Here is a 16,242-nt window from a genome sequence, read left to right on the forward strand (position 1 = left end):
TTGTAAGGCTTTTGATACAGTAGTACCTCTACTTAAGAACTTAATTTGTGCCGTGACCAGGTTCTTAAGTAGAAAAATTTGTAAGTAGAAGCAATTTTTCCCATAGGAATCAATGTAAAAGCAAATAATGTGTGCAAACCCATTAGGAAAGAAATAAAAGCTCAGAATTTGGGTGGGAGGAAGAAAAGGAGGAGGACAGTCGCTGCCAAAGGAAGAAGGTGAGGTGAGGGGAATTTTTTAAAAATCCAAAATTTTAAGTTTTTTTTTTTTTAAAAGAAGGACTCTGAAGCAGTGAGGAGGAGCATACGCCTCCCATACACCTGGCCCGAGGCTGCCTCCCACACACTGCGCCAGAGAGAGAAACCCAGGGGGAATGGCAGGAAACTGGCCAGGCCTTCGTGCCACTCTCAAATTTACTGGGAAATTTTTCTGGCCTCTGGTTCTTAAGAAGAAAACGGTTCTTAAGAGAGGCAAAAAAATCTTGAACACCTGGTTCTTATCTAGAAAAGTTCTTAAGTAGAGGCATTCCTAATGAAATTTTCGGTTCAGTTTGCAGCTGTTCAGCTGTTTGCAGCTCTCCGTTCTTTCATGGAGAAAGGATTGAAAGTTCAGGAAGAGTAGATTTCACCTCCAGCATTGAGATGAAAATGGGGCAACCCTTTGCACTGACTATTGGTTACAATAGAGAAGTAATGCTGGGGCTGAGCAGCAAATAACAATATGCAGACACAGCTAATTTGGATGGTCTTCTAGGAACATTGAGTGGCATCTTTAGCTGGCTACCCTCATGTGTGTCATTTCCCATCTCCATAGTTATATTGTGGCCCCCTTCTTTCTAAGACTACCCTTTCAAATTTCAAAATCCATAAATCACAAGTTCCTTTTTTCTGTTTTCGACTAAAGGGGTTTCCAGTCACTTGTGAATCCAATTGTTATCTTTTTTTTTTAATTAAATAAGTCAGCTTTGTCATTCCTGCAAATTCTGTCATTTTCACCAACCATTCCTCCATTCCAGAGTCTTTCCATCTTTGTGCATATAGTCTCACAGCAGTTACCATATGCAAAAACAATCTTTCATAACACTTCTGGAATTGCCTCTCCATTAGTCACAGATTTTTTTCTTCCTGTTTTCAGTTTTAATAAAGTTGATAAACATAGAAACATAGAAGACTGACGGCAGAAAAAGGCCTCATGGTCCATCTAGTCTGCCCTTATACTATTTCCTGTATTTCATCTTACAATGGATATATGTTTATCCCAGGCATGTTTAAATTCAGTTACTGTATATTTACCAACCACGTCTGCTGGAAGTTTGTTCCAAGGATCTACCACTCTTTCAGTGAAATAATATTTTCTCACGTTGCTTTTGATCTTTCCCCCAACTAACTTCAGATTGTGTCCCCTTGTTCTTGTGTTCACTTTCCTATTAAAAACACTTCCCTCCTGAACCTTATTTAACCCTTTAACATATTTAAATGTTTCGATCATGTTCCCCCTTTTCCTTCTGTCTTCCAAACTATACAGATTGAGTTCATTAAGTCTTTCCTGATACGTTTTATGCTTAAGACCTTCCACCATTCTTGTAGCCTGTCTTTGGACCTGTTCAATTTTGTCAATATCTTTTTGTGGTTAAGAACCCAACAATTCCAACTTATTTTTACAACTCTACCAAGTATGATAAAATTCATGCTTTCAGCATTTTTAACATAACTTTGAAACAGCTTTAAACAATCTAGAAATAGATAAGTCATTCTAATTCTGCAGAAAGTCCTTTTTTAAAGCAAACATTCAAAGAACCTTGATTTGCAAATGTTTTTGTTTGATTCTGTGGTATCAGGATAGTGATCATACTGCCGCTACTGTGACCAGCTTTGACTTGGAGAAAGCCTACCAATCTGAATCGGTTACGACCCTGACGTTCTCGGCTGCGAAACATAATTACGAGATTGATATTAAAGGTGTGTTTTCCCTCTTGGATGTCTAAGTGCCGCCTCTGTGTTGATTGAGGCAGGCAGGATTCCCTTGGGTACCATTTGTTGGGGGTCAAGGGAAAGGGAGGGTTTCGCTTTCTCTTTCTGCTCAAGATTCCCATGGACAATTGGTGGGCCACTGTGTGACACAGAATGCTGGACTCGATGGGTTTTGGCCCGATTCAGCATGGCTCTTCTTACGTTCTTACGTTCTCTTGTATCAGCTGAGTTGTTAGGAAAAAGCACCAGATTAAAAATCCATGTTGATCTGCCTTGGCCATAATATTTGGTTTAGCCTAATATTTATTAGGAAACAAAGATCCATCTGATTAGAAATCAAGCAAGCAGACTTTGTACTAATAAATTTGGATATAATTAACTAAACAAGGTTCTTAAAAACTGTTTCCCCAATGCTCTTTTCATGGTCTTAAGGATACTTAACATCATTATTATATATCACACCAAAAAATCCCACCCTTCAGACTCCCCTGTTTTATACAGATATTGTGTCAGTTGCTGTCCTGAACTTCAAACAAGCAATTATAAATCGCTCCGTTAGCAATGGAGCAATTAGACTTACACACCACACCATAGTTGCCCTACATGGCATCGGACCAGATTACTTACGGGACCGCCTTCTGCCACATAAATCCGAATGGACCTTCTCCAGGTCCCATCGACCAGACAATGTCGTCTGGCGCGGCCGAGGGGAAGAGCCTTCTGTGGCAGCCCCGGCCCTCTGGAGTCAGCTCCCTCCAGAGATTCGAACCACCCCCACCCTCCTCGCCTTTTACAAAAGCCTTAAGACCCATCCATTTCGCCAGGCATGGGGCAGCTAGTACAGGCCCCCCCCTTCTGACCATTAAATGTTACGCGTGGATATGATTGTGTAATATTGATTGTTTTTTAAGATAATGGGTTTTTAGTCATAGTTCTAATTATTAGATTTGTACATATAGTGATACCTTGTCTTACAAACTTAATTGGTTCCGGGACGAGGTTCTTAAGGTGAAAAGTTTTTAAGACGAAACAATGTTTCCCATAGGAATCAATAGAAAAACGATTAATGCGTGCAAGCCCAAAATTCACCCCTTTTGCCAGCCGATGTGCCTGTTTTTGTGCTGCTGGGATTTCGCTGAGGCTCCCCTCCATGGGAAACCCCACCTCCGGACTTCCATGTTTTTGCGATGCTGCAGGGGAATCCCAGCAGGGGAATACCAGGATCGCAAAAATGAGTGCTTTGCTGGCAACCGAAGTCCGGAGGTGGGATTTCCCAGCAAAGGGAGCATCAGTGAAATCGCAGCATCGCAAAAACACCGAACTCCTCGAAACCCCACCTCCAGACCTCTGTGTTTTTGCGATGCTGCGATTTCACTGAGGCTCCCCATGGAGAGGAGCCTCAGGGGGAATCCCAGCAGCACAAAAACCGGTGCTTCGCTGGCAATGGAAGTCCAGAGACGGAGCATCCCAGCGGCTGCGGTGGGTTTGTCAGGTGAAAATAGTTTGTAAGAAGAGGCAAAAAAATCTTAAACCCCGGGTTTGTATCTCGAAAAGTTTGTATGACGAGGCGTTTGTAAGACGAGGTATCACTGTATATTGTTTTACATTGTTGTTGTGAGCAGCCCCAGGTCTCAGGAGAGGGGCTGCATACAAGTCAAACAAACAAACAAACAAACAAACAAACAAACAAACAAACAAATAAATAAATAGTGCTTTATACAACAGACTGTTCAAAAAGTCAGCATTATTTGCATATTGCTCCTAATTCTCATTTCGCTAACCTCGGAAGGATAGAAACCTGAGTCAACCTTGAATCTTGTCAGGATTGAATTCCAGGTTATTGGCAAAATTCGCCTACAATATTACATTCAATACTGTGCCACCAGAGATCCTTAGCCTTACTCATTACCCGCAAAAATATGTTCCCACTGCCCCCACTTTAGTCATAAAATTGAGTAGGATTACATAGTGATAGAAAGCACTTTGTCCTCAAATCAAATAATTTTCACAAAGGTGAATGACTGCACCTGGCTTAGTCATTCACCTTTATCCACCTTAATCATTCATAGCTGATTAAGGTGGATAAAGCTGTTGTGTAAAGTACAAAACAAAACACCCCTCTCTGTTACATCAGTGTGAATTGTACACCTCTATTAATCAGGTTCAACTGCTTTTGATCATCATCTAGGCCCAATTTCATGGATAGTATCATTCAAGTTTGTTGTTTCCTAAGCAAAGGAGTTCTATGTGTCTCTGCTTGAGTGGCCTTACTTAGCAAATAACTTTGATCTTTAAAGCATTAATATAATTTGGAATCAGGGTTGTGTAAGAAAGAGAATAAGTCAACTTGGGCCCTTTGATGTCTTGGTTAATACAAGAGGTTTTTGAATACAGTTAGGAGTTTTGAGATAAGCAGGGAAGGCTTATCTTAAAATCCACTTGACTTTAAGGATAGATTTTTATTTCCATCAATTTTCAATTAAAACATCAAATTGAAATTTTTGTAGGCCAGATTATATGGACAGATAAAGTAAACAATCTTTGGGGACAGAAGCACATTTGATATTTTGCAGACAGAATGATGCCTACAAAACATGTAAGCGTTCCAAGAGAATCTGAAGAACAAAAAAGGGGGCTCTTTGGAAGCTTGATGTCAGTGGTTTTAAAAAAAGGTAGCAACAATCCCTCTTGCATTGCTCTTAATTTGTCTAGATAAAGTGAGCTTTGTTCTGCCTTTAGTGTTTCAGCTTCCTAGAACCTAGCCAGGATCCTAGACAGACTTCATATTTATTCTCAATGCATAAATTCAGTGTTTTGAGAGATGTTTATGTGGGCATTTTTCAGCCATGAAACAGAAAAACCTGAAATATCAAACGGAAAGACCTGTTTGTAGACGGCCTAGGTTTGTGTCTAAAGAAGACGTGGAGAAAAAGAAGAAAAGGTTGGTGACCAGGTTTTGTGGTATAAAACATCTCATAAATTGGTTTGTAATTTGGAAAGTATGTATGTGCTTATGCATGTGTCTAGATCTCTAGAACATTATACTTTTCCTAGGGATTCCATCAGTAGAGAGTAGTACATTTTGCAGGCCATCTTCATTGATTTCCCCACTCTGGATACTAAAGATACTAGTATCACCAATAAAATTCCTAGCAAGTTGTCAGTTCTGCAGGAAATGGGAAGTCAGAAGCTTGGGGAAGGCCAGTTTAAGCCAAGAAGAAATCACTACGAGGAGCCGAGGTTCCTGGCAGCTTCCCTCAACAGTGGAGGGGACCAGAGGGTGGACTGCTAAGATGGTATGGTGCCGTGTGCTCGCCCCCGTGGTTCTGAATGCTAGCAGAGTCCAGCGCAACAGCACAATCGCGTATGGAGATGCAGGTGCGCCTGTGTTTTGGCACGGTTTTTTTGCTTCCGTGCTGAAACAAGGGTGCACCTGCGTCTCTGCACAGGTGCAGTAGCAGAATTGCGCTGGACTCCGCTAGCACTCAGAGCCACGGGGGCAAGCACATATCACCGTTGCAACTTAGCAGTCCACCTCTGGAGGGGACTAGAATCACCACCTGATTAAATCCGGTGCATATGCTTCAGCAGCACGAAGAAAAAAAGCTGCAGCAACAGTGTCCTTTGTGGTCGAGCCTGTCTGAAAGAGGGCCGAATACCAAATGGAGGCACCAGCGGCATCAGCCAGCCGCGAAGCACCAGCAATGAGTGTGGAAGATTGGGGTTTCCCAATCCAGTCCCAAATTCAGAAGGCGAGCTTCTCAGCACCAAAATCTGCCATTAAAGGAGTGGCTGCCAGAATTAGGGAGAAAGCTCTTTCCTCCAGAAAGACATCTAAGGCAGAGAAGAAGGATGCCAGGGGGCATCAGAGAGCCCTGGATAAAGAAATAGCCAAAGCTGAGAGAAGGCGAGTGGTGGAGACAGGCAAATATGACATATCCACTATGTCTGCATGGCCTGAAGAGAATTCTAGGGCAGAACTCAAAGTTCAATCATAGTTAATGAGTTGCACTGGAACTCAAGGATATCCACAGGATTGGTTTTTTAAAAAGGTCTAAACGGCAGCCAGGATGGGGTGGTCAAAGTTTTGCCTGTTTTTTTAATGTGCATTTTATGTGGGGATGAAATTAAGCGGTCTCAATGTAGACCAGGGGTCGGGAACCTATGGCTCGCGAGCCAGATATGGCTCTTTTGATGGCCGTATCTGGCTCGCAGACAGGGCTCCTAGCACTGAGCTCCCGCTCGCAGCTGTCCCCTGGCTCCTGCTCGATGCCACGGTTTTCGGTGCTGTCCTGCTGGGCCCCAAAGACGGAAGGCAGGAAGAAGGAGAGCTCCATTCTTCTCGCCTTTTTCCCGCCTTCCGTCTTTGGGGCACAGCAGGACAGCGCCGAAAACCGCGGCATCGAGCAGAAGCCGGGGGACAGCTGCGAGCGGGAGCCCCAGGAGGGAAGTACCGGCAGCGCCCCGCCCAGCTGAAGCTTCACTGGCGTCGGCGGCAAATGTCCTTTGTGGCCCGGTGGGAGGGGGGGGGGGCTGCAGCGGCCGCAGGCAGTCGCAGGGAGATGGCGGCGGCGAGAGGGAGCTCCAGCTCGGCTGGGGGTTTGGGGGGGCCATGAACGCCGCCCGGAGCCAATGGCTTCTTTTGGGCTTACTTGAATTCCTGCTGCTGGTAAGCGCGCGCGGGTGGCCGGGTGGGAAGGGCGAGGCGCGAGGGGGAGGCAAGTAGAGAAGCGGAGAGAGAGAGAAGTGGACCAAAAGAAAGAAAAGGGAAAGAGAGGGAGGGAAAGAGAAATGGAGAGGAAGGAAGGAGGGAGGGAGGGAGAGAAGGAAGGAAGAGAAAGGAGGGTAGAAAGAGAGGGAGAGAGAGGAGAGAGAAAGGAAGAGGAGAGATAGAAAGGAAGAGAGAGAAAGAAAGAGGGATAGAAAGAGAGAGAGAGTGAGAGATGCTCAGTGAGCCTTTCTTTGAAGTTGCCTTTCTTTCTTTCTTTCTTTCTCTCTTTCTCTTTCTCTCTTTCTCTCTTGCTCTTTCATTCTTTTTTCTTTCTCTTGCTTTCTTTCTTTCTCTTTCTTTCTCTCCTTCCTTCCCTCCTTCCATTTCTTTCATTCCCCCTCTCTATTTTTATTTCTCTTTCATTCTTTCTTTCTCTCTTTCTTGCTTTCTTTCTTGCTCTTTTTCTTTCTCTCTTTTACCTTCCCTTCCTCTATTTCTTCTTTTCTTTCTCCTTCCTACCTTCTTCCCTCCCTCCCTTCCTTCAGTCCTTCCTCTCTTACTCTCCCCTTTCATAAGTTTCCTTGCTTCCTTCCTCTGTTCCTGTCCCTTCCCCCTTTCTTTCTTTCTTTCTTTCTTTCTTTCCTTCCTTCCCTCCCTCCATTTCTTGCTTTCCTTCTCCTTCCTCCCTTGTTTCCTCCCTCATTCCCTTCTTTCACTCCTTCTTCTCTTACTCTCCCCTTTCACACCTTTCCTTGCTTTCTTTGCACCCTTCCTCTGTTCCTGTCCCTTCCCTCTTTCCTTCCTTCCTTCCCACCCTCCGTCCATTCATTCACCCATTCCTCTCTTGATCGCCCCTTTTACCATTCCTTCCTTCCTTCCTTCCGATGTGGGCCTGGGCCAGCAGAGTAGTTTGGTTTTGCACCCCGTCTCGAGCTCCCTTGGTGCCAACCCGGCCCTCCCCACTTCAGAGAGAAGGGGGAGAAAGAGAGAGAGAGAAAGAGAAAGAGAGATAAAAAGAGAAAGATAGAGGGAGGGAGAGAAAGAGATAGACAGAGACAAAGAGAGGGGGAGAGAAAGAGAGAGAGAAAGAAAGAGAGAAAGGGAGATACGTACGGCTCTCGCGGAATTATATTTCAAAATATGTGGCGTTTACGGCTCTCTTAGCCAAAAAGGTTCCTGACCCCTGATGTAGACCAAGAATAAGAAAAAAAGTTCATTCGACATCACTCAAAAGTACAGTGGTACCTCTACTTACGAACTTAATTTGTTCCATGACTAGGTTCTTAAGTAGAAAACTTTGTAATAAGAAGCAATTTTTCCCATAGGAATCAATATAAAAGCAAATAATATGTGCGATTGGGAAAACCACTGGGAGGGTACAGGCCCTGTTTCCTCTCAGGAGGCTCCACGGAGGCTTCTCCCTGCCCTTTCCAGCCGTTTCCTCCCAGGAGATTCCTAGAGAGGCATCATGGAGGCTTCTCCATGCCTTTTCTGGTTACAGTTTCGGAGGCTCGGGTTTGTAAGTGGAAAATGGTTCTTGAGAAGAGGCAAAAAAATCTTCTTATCTAGAAAAGTTCATAAGTAGAGGCATTACTAGGTAGAGGTACCACTGTATTTGTTAAGTCTGTATATAACCAATGTAAAATCTGTAAAAGAAAATGCCTTGTAAATACTGTTTAAACTATGAATAACCTTGGCCGCGTCTGATTGGCTAAGACGCACGGCCGTTTCTTTTAGGCGCGAGCCTTAAAGGTATAAAAAGGGCTGTTCTGACACTGACAGCTCAGATGCGTTCCTTGCTGAAGTCACTTTCGAGAGAGCTGAATAAACGGAACCATCTTGTACTCCTGTCTGAGTCTCATTCATTTCACTGGCGACGAGAGAACGAAGAATCCACGAGTCAAGCATGAATCACCTCCAGATCGGCCGGGCTCCCGACTACTTCGACCCCGAGAAGTCGTCTTGGGACGCCTACATGGCGAAATTTGAAATCTTCCTGGAAGCGGCAGGAATGGGAGAAGCTGAAGACGACAGGAAGCGGGCGATCTTCTTGAACTATTGTGGGACTGAGATTTTCGACCTCGTCCAAACGCTTACCGACCCGCTTCCAGCTAAATCCGTTCCGTGGGACGACCTCCAAGCAAGACTGGCAAACCACTTCAAGCCAACGAAGCCTGCCGTAGTCTACAGACATCAATTTTCCAGGATGACCCAGCGTGAGTCTGAGACAATCAATCAATTCGCCACGAGACTTCGCACGGTGCTGTCAAAGTGCAAATTTGACAGCCCAGAAGCTCGCCTCACAGACGCTCTGATTTTCGGGATGAAGAATGCGACCGTCCGGAACAAAATCCTAACAGAGGACGACCCAACGCTTCAGTCAGTCATCAAGCTGGCTCAAACAGCCGAAGTAGCTGACGCGGCCGCCAAAGAACTCAAGGAACACGAAAAGAAAGACACCGTCTCCAAAATCTCCATTGCTGTTTCCCGCGCCGAAACCACAGATGACCTCAGCCCAGCTGCCACGGACGACGACACCTGTCTCCTGCTGCCTTCCGAGCAAGCCAGACAACCCAGATACCAACGCCCCTCCAACCCATGCCCCGGTTGCCGAGGAAATCACCCACGACAGCGTTGCCCCTTCAGAGACGCCGTTTGCCGCCGCTGCAATCGACGCGGGCACATCGCCGAGGCTTGCAGAGCGCCCCTTCCAGAGGAGTCCTTCTCTACACCCCGCCAACAACGTTTCAACAACCAGGCACAACAACCGCGAGACAACAAATTTTCCAGAGGCTTCAATCGCAGAAACGACTCTACCGCTAACCGTGACTACGCACGAGGTAAAGCACAAACTTACGTAAATTGCGCAACTGCTAAAGGAGGGAACAAGATTATCATCTCACTACTTTTAAATAACAAGCCTTGTAACCTAGAATTAGATACAGGCTCTAAGCATTCTATTATGCCTTGGGACAAATTCAAAATGTATATGCCAAATTTTCTTAAAACTGATTTTGTTAACTCAACTTTAATAATAAGGGATTTTCAAGGTAATGTCATACCTGTTTTGGGGAAAGTAGATGTGCCTGTGAAATTTAAAAATTGTGAATATTTTCTTCCTCTGATTGTGGTTGAGGGAGCCAAACACTCCCTCCTGGGATTAACATGGATGTCTCCTTTGGGAATTGAAATACTGGGTCTTTGTCATGTAAATGCTGAACCTGATATTCCTAACTTTATCCAAGAATTTCCTGAGGTTTTCAGCCCTACTTTGGGCACCTACAATGGGGCCCCTATCTCCTTCTCTCTAGATCCCAAGGTACCCCCAGTCAGACTTAAGCCTCGCAGGGTGCCCCTACCACTATTGCCTAAACTAGATATCCAATTGGACAAATTGATTGCCCAGGGCATCTTAGTCCCTGTTGAACAAGCGCCATGGGAAACCCCCATTGTCACTCCAGTTAAACCTGATGGCTCCTTAAGGGTCTGTGCAGACTACAAAGCCACTATCAACAAGGCCCTTCAACACCATCCATACCCGATCCCAGTGGTCCAACAATTGCTTCATTCTTTGGGGGAAGGGAGAGTATTTTCGAAAATCGACCTGGCACAGGCATACCAACAGCTTCCGGTCGATGAGGCCACATCCCTGGCCCAGACCATAGTGACCCATAGGGGTGCTTTTAGGTGCACCCGCCTGCAATTTGGGGTCAGTACCGCCCCAGGTATTTTCCAAAGTTTCATGGAACGATTATTAGCAGGTATAAAAGGAACCTCCCCATATTTTGACGATATATTTATATCAGGAAAAAACCAAGCAGAATTAAACATGCGCATCAGAGAAGTGTTGGCTAGACTGCAAGCTAAGGGGTTAAAAGTAAAACCAGACAAGTGTGTGTGGGGAGCAAGTAGCATAGAATTTCTGGGCTATAGAATAGACAGTGAGGGAATACACCCCACAGCAGACAAACTAGAGGCCATAACCAAAGCACCCGAGCCAAATAATAAGACAGAACTCCAAGCATTTCTGGGCCTCCTTAATTTTTATTCTGTCTTCCTTAAACAGAAGGCAACGGCAGCAGAACCACTACACCGACTGCTGCAGAAGGGAGTTCCCTGGACCTGGGGCACAATGGAGCGCGAAGCTTTTCATAAAATAAAACAGTTATTGACCTCTAAAAGCGTAGTGGTTCAATATAGCTCAACTTTGCCAATAAGGCTCACGTGCGATGCTTCGGCGTATGGGGTTGGTGGGGTATTAGCTCACATAATGCCAAACAATACAGAGGCCCCCATCGCTTTCTTTTCTAAAACATTGTCCATGGCAGAGAGAAACTACAGCCAATTAGACAAAGAGGCATTGGCCCTAGTCTCTAGCGTTAAGAAATTCCATTATTATCTCTGTGGGAGGAGTTTTGAACTAATAACAGATCACAAACCCCTGCTTGGTCTTCTAGCTGCCAATAAACCAACTCCTCCCTTCATGTCCCCCAGATTAATAAGATGGGCCCTTTTCCTGTCAGGATACCAATACCATCTAACACATAAGGGGGGGAAATCAATAAATCATGCTGACGGGTTAAGTAGATGCCCCATGCCCGAGTTAGTCTCAGATCCAACCCCCACAGAGGATGTCTTACTAATTGACCTTGAGGAAAACTGCCTGACCACTGCCAAAGAGGTGGCTGAGCACACCAAGAAGGATTTACTATTGTTAAAAGTAATCAATTGTATTCTAAAAGGATGGTTGGGAGACTCTGAGGAAACTGGGCTGTCAGAATTCAAATCTAAAAGGTTGGAATTATCCTACTTGAAGGGATGCGTGTTATGGGGTGACAGGGTGGTCATTCCCAATACCTTAAAACAGAAGGTACTAAGTATGTTGCATGCAGGCCACCCAGGCATTGTCAGAATGAAAGGGTTGGCCAGGGGCTATTTGTGGTGGCCAGGTTTAGATAGGGACATTGAGCAATGGGTAGCAAACTGTGACCCTTGCCAGGAGTCACGGCCCAATCCCCCGAAAACAACACCTCTGGAATGGGAAAGACCCACTGGGCCATGGTCCCGCATTCATATTGACTTCGCAGGGCCTATTGGAAACCAAAACTTTCTAATTGTGGTAGACGCGTTCTCCAGATGGGTGGAAATCATTGCTATGCAAAACATTACTACTTGTGCCACCATCAAGGCACTATACCATTTGTTTGCCACACATGGGTGCCCAGACATCCTAGTTTCAGATAACGGGCCACAATTGACTGCCAGACAATTTGAGTGTTTTTTGAGCAACTTGGGGGTCAGACACGCACTCACATCCCCTTACTCGCCATGGGTTAATGGCCTTGCAGAACGTTATGTACGTGTGGCCAAAGAAGCCTTGCGCAGGGCAGGCCCAGGGGAAATACAACACAAATTAGATCAGTTTTTATTAATGCAGCACATCACCCCAAATTCTATCACAAATAAAAGCCCAGCAGAGATTTTAATGGGTCGAAAAATAAGGTCCCCCCTGGACAGGTTGCACCCTCGTTATTGTACTCAAAATGTAAATAATGAAACATGTATAACACCTGAAAGAAATATGTACTTAGGGCAACTTGTTTTTGCTAGAAATTTTGATGGGGGGTTGAGTTGGCTGAAAGGAAAAATATTGCAACAAACAGCCCCAAAGTCTTATGTGGTACAACTGGAAGATGGCCGCACATGGAGGCGGCACATCGATCATTTAAGGGGGCGCATAACATCAAATGAAGTGCCGGCCGCTAACGGAAATTCTTCCCCCCAAGCAGACATTAATTCGCAACTCGAACTTTTGGAATTACAAAAGGACTTACCACGGCCAGATGCCTCCTCCAGCGACGCCGAGCCTTCCTCCTCTTCTGGGCACGGTGCACCATCAGCATACTTATCTCCGCAGGCAAGAGCCCCAACTTGGGCCCAGCCGCGGACAGGAGACAACGACGAGCCAACCTCCACCATAGACATACCCGCCGGTAATGATCTGCGCAGGTCTGAGCGCACGTCACGCCGGCCCAATCGATTGGAGGACTACGTCACTTGGCTCACTGAGTGACAGTTGTCTCAACTAATGAGGGAGGGGTGTTAAGTCTGTATATAACCAATGTAAAATCTGTAAAAGAAAATGCCTTGTAAATACTGTTTAAACTATGAATAACCTTGGCCGCGTCTGATTGGCTAAGACGCACGGCCGTTTCTTTTAGGCGCGAGCCTTAAAGGTATAAAAAGGGCTGTTCTGACACTGACAGCTCAGATGCGTTCCTTGCTGAAGTCACTTTCGAGAGAGCTGAATAAACGGAACCATCTTGTACTCCTGTCTGAGTCTCATTCATTTCAGTATTGCTGGTTGCTTCAATTTCCCTTCCTTCATTCAAGTTATAGGTGTTCTTAACACTTGCTCCAAAGTCACTTTCTGAATCAGAATTCCTTGACTTTGCTTGATGGACATTTTTTTTCTTTGCATTATATAAAAGAAAGTGTTGATTAATTCTGCAATCTTTTTATTTAAAAGCAAAATGGAGCAATCAAATGGAAATCCTGCACACATTCCACCTCACTGGGACCCGAAAGCTTTGCCAGAACTGGGATATAAGGTAGTTTTTACAAAATTAGTCGATGGTTCTATATTCCCAATGCAACTCACAATGTTACATTGTGTGTGTATTTTAAGTCCGGCACTATATAGTGGTATCATAACAAATAGACAAATGACTATTCTGGAATACAAGTGCTGGTTTTCCATCTTTGGCAGGTTCTGGTTTTATAGCCATTATTCAGATTTTACTAATCCTTTATTTTGAATGTTTTCTTTTAATCCTTTAATGTATGTTTTGAGGAAGTAAGTGGTTTTTGTTCTATCTCTTCCTCTGTCTGAGGGTGTATGGGAGAGTGCACTGTAATAAAATTTAAATTAACAGCCCAGTAAACAACAGCAATGGGAAAGTTCATATCAACCACAAAACACATATCCAGTAATGTGAATAATGGTGAGTCTGCTTCTTCAATTAACTCTTCTTCTGCCCTCTCCGTCTCTATAAAATAAAGAGCGAGGTAGCTTGATGATAAGTAGGTTACAGAGTAGAAGGAATGAAATTGGTTTGCTGTGCTGGAAAGTCTTGAGGCTAAAGGCTCCTTCATATACTCACTGAGTGAGTTGTGGCCAACCTACTTGATTTCTGTCTTAATCTATATGATGGGGTTGATGTTGGATTGGAACTGAAGTGAGAATCCTATATGAGGCAATTAACCATGAAATAAGCAACTTTGCGATTATGCCTTTCTTAGAGCAAGTCTGCCTGCTAATCCTGAGGAAAGAGGGAATGAAGGTCTCCTTCTACTACTTGGCAGTCACAGAAGTGGGAAGTTTCTGCCCATCCTTTTGAATGTCATGGACCCCAAAGTAGGATTAGTTCCATTTTTTAAGCCTACTAAAGACTTTTAAAAAGTTTCGCTGCTTCAGAGGGCCTTCAGAAATTGATTGTGTTGGCTCTCAGGAGGCTGTTTCATGAAAGGTTCTTACGTTTCATGTAGTCAGTAATGGGTTGCTACCACAATGCGTACCAGTAGCAAACATGGAGCTGCGTGTGCAGTTCTGGGTGACCGGTGGGCGGGTGTGTACGTCTGAGCTAGATTTGGCTTCTGCGCATTGGCAGGGAGTGAAATCTTGCAAGAGGAAGCGCACGTGTGAGATATTTGTGACATTTTGGCTTTTTTTTCCCTTCCCCGCGTGCAATTTCCCTTCCTGCGCATGAACAAAAGCCAAATTTCACTCGGCCCCGTGAACTGGGCTCTCCTTCCACAGCTTCTGCTCCTTCACTGTTTCCTCTGCTTGCTTCATTTCATTCAAACTCTTATCTTCCTCAGACTTCCATCACAGAAGTCTCTCTTTTTCTATCCCTTGATTTAGGCTTGGCCACAAAAGCCTCTGGTACCCTATTCCCTTATTTCCCTCAGGTTTTCCCCACAAAAGTCGCTGCCATTCTATTGCCTTATTTCCCTCAGGCTTTCCCCACAGAAACCGCTGCTATCCTATACCCTCATGTCTCCCAGGCTTTCCTCACAGAAGCCTCTGCTCTGTTATCCCTTTATTTCTTTCATTCTTTCCCTAAAAAAAGCCTCTGGTACCCTATTCGCTTATTTCCCTCAGGTTTTCCCCACAAAAGTCGCTGCCATTCTATTGCCTTATTTCCCTCAGGCTTTCCCCACAGAAACCGCTGCTATCTTATACCCTCATGTCTCCCAGGCTTTCCCCACAGAAGCTTCTGCTATCCTATCCCCTTATCTCCCTCAGCTTGGCTCACAAACCTCCCATCTTCTTTCCCGCTTTTTCTTTTTTGTTCCCCAGCCAAGCCCCTCCTTCCTTCCCTTGCACTCCCTCTGACTCCATCCCTTCCTCCCAAACCCTCCTTTTATTCCCTCCTCCACCATGCCACAGTTAGAGCAGGGGTGTCAAACTCAAGGCCCATGGGGTGCTTAGATCTGGCCTCTGGGGCCACTCTGGAAACAGCAAAGGATCAGACCTGTGCCAGCAGAGTGGCCCCAAGTTCCTTTTTTGCTGGCAGAGAGTTGCAGGAGGCTGGCCCAGGTGAAAATGGAGATCAGGAGGTGGCAGAGTGCTTGGGTTTGCAGCCTCTAATGAAATTGAATATGACACCCTGGCTTAGAGTCTCCTAGGCTGAAGTGGTATAAGAGTGAGGGCGAACCTATGGCACGAGTGCCACAGGTGGCATGCAGAGCCATATCTGCTGGCACACAAGCCATTGCCCTAGTTCAGCTCCAATGTGTATGTGTGTGCTGTCCAGCTGTTTTTTGGCTCACACAGAGGCTCTTGGAGAGAATTTTTAGCTTCCAGAGAGCCTCCAGGGGGATGGGGGAGGGCGTTTTTACCCACCCATGGCTCCAGGGAAGCCTTTGGAGCCTGGAGAGGGCAAAACACAAGCCTACTGGGCCCACCAGAAGTTGGGAAACAGGCCATTTCCAGCCTCCAGAGGGGGTGGGGGGAGCTGTTTTTGCCCTCCCCAGGCATTGAATTATGGGTGTGGGCACTTGCGCATGTGCAATAGTGTGTGTGCATGCTCTTTTGGCACCCGTGGAAAAAAGGTTCATCATCACTGCGGTATAACAGAAATCTTTTGAGCAAAATAAAACTTTCTGCTCCTCAAAATGACCTGTTCAGAGTCAGATGCTGGGAGAACTCGGAATAGGTCCCAGCTGCATTAGATGTTCTTCTACAATTTCAGTTAGGTACTAGTAGCTAAGCCCTCAAGAAGCAAGAAAGAACTTGTTAGAAATTTCTGTGGTTTTTCTACTATTGTAGACAGAGAAAGGAAACTCAATTCTCTGAGAAGTCCAATCTTTTAACTTTTTGAACCATTACAGACATTATGCTCTTGTTATTTGAAGTGCTATTCAGCATCAGGATTAGATATGAACATTGATCCTTTAGCATAGTGAGGGGAATATGCAGGAGGATGGCTCATTGTTCTAGCTCTGTGATGGTGAACCTATGGCACGCGTGCCACAGGGGGTACACAGAGCCCTACC

The 16,242-nt window shown here is 45.2% G+C and overlaps 1 protein-coding gene across 3 annotated transcripts in view; it reads left to right on the top strand.

Annotated features, from left to right (window-relative positions):
• The window catches only part of LOC139169749 (protein mono-ADP-ribosyltransferase PARP12-like), a 45,831-nt gene that overhangs the window by 20,705 nt on the left and 8,884 nt on the right, over positions 1–16,242 (top strand). For 2 of the 3 annotated variants that reach the window (XM_070756304.1, XM_070756305.1), the window contains exons 7-9: positions 1,838–1,958; positions 4,815–4,911; positions 13,984–14,098. In XM_070756304.1, coding sequence (XP_070612405.1) covers positions 1,838–1,958; positions 4,815–4,911; positions 13,984–14,098 — 333 coding nt within the window. Of the gene's footprint in view, positions 1–1,837; positions 1,959–4,814; positions 4,912–13,210; positions 13,293–13,983; positions 14,099–16,242 lie in introns of all 3 variants that reach the window. The other variant, XM_070756306.1, reaches the window with a different exon arrangement.

The sequence above is a fragment of the Erythrolamprus reginae genome, chromosome 6, assembly GCF_031021105.1.
Source record: "Erythrolamprus reginae isolate rEryReg1 chromosome 6, rEryReg1.hap1, whole genome shotgun sequence".
Classification (NCBI taxonomy): Eukaryota; Metazoa; Chordata; class Lepidosauria; order Squamata; family Dipsadidae; genus Erythrolamprus; species Erythrolamprus reginae.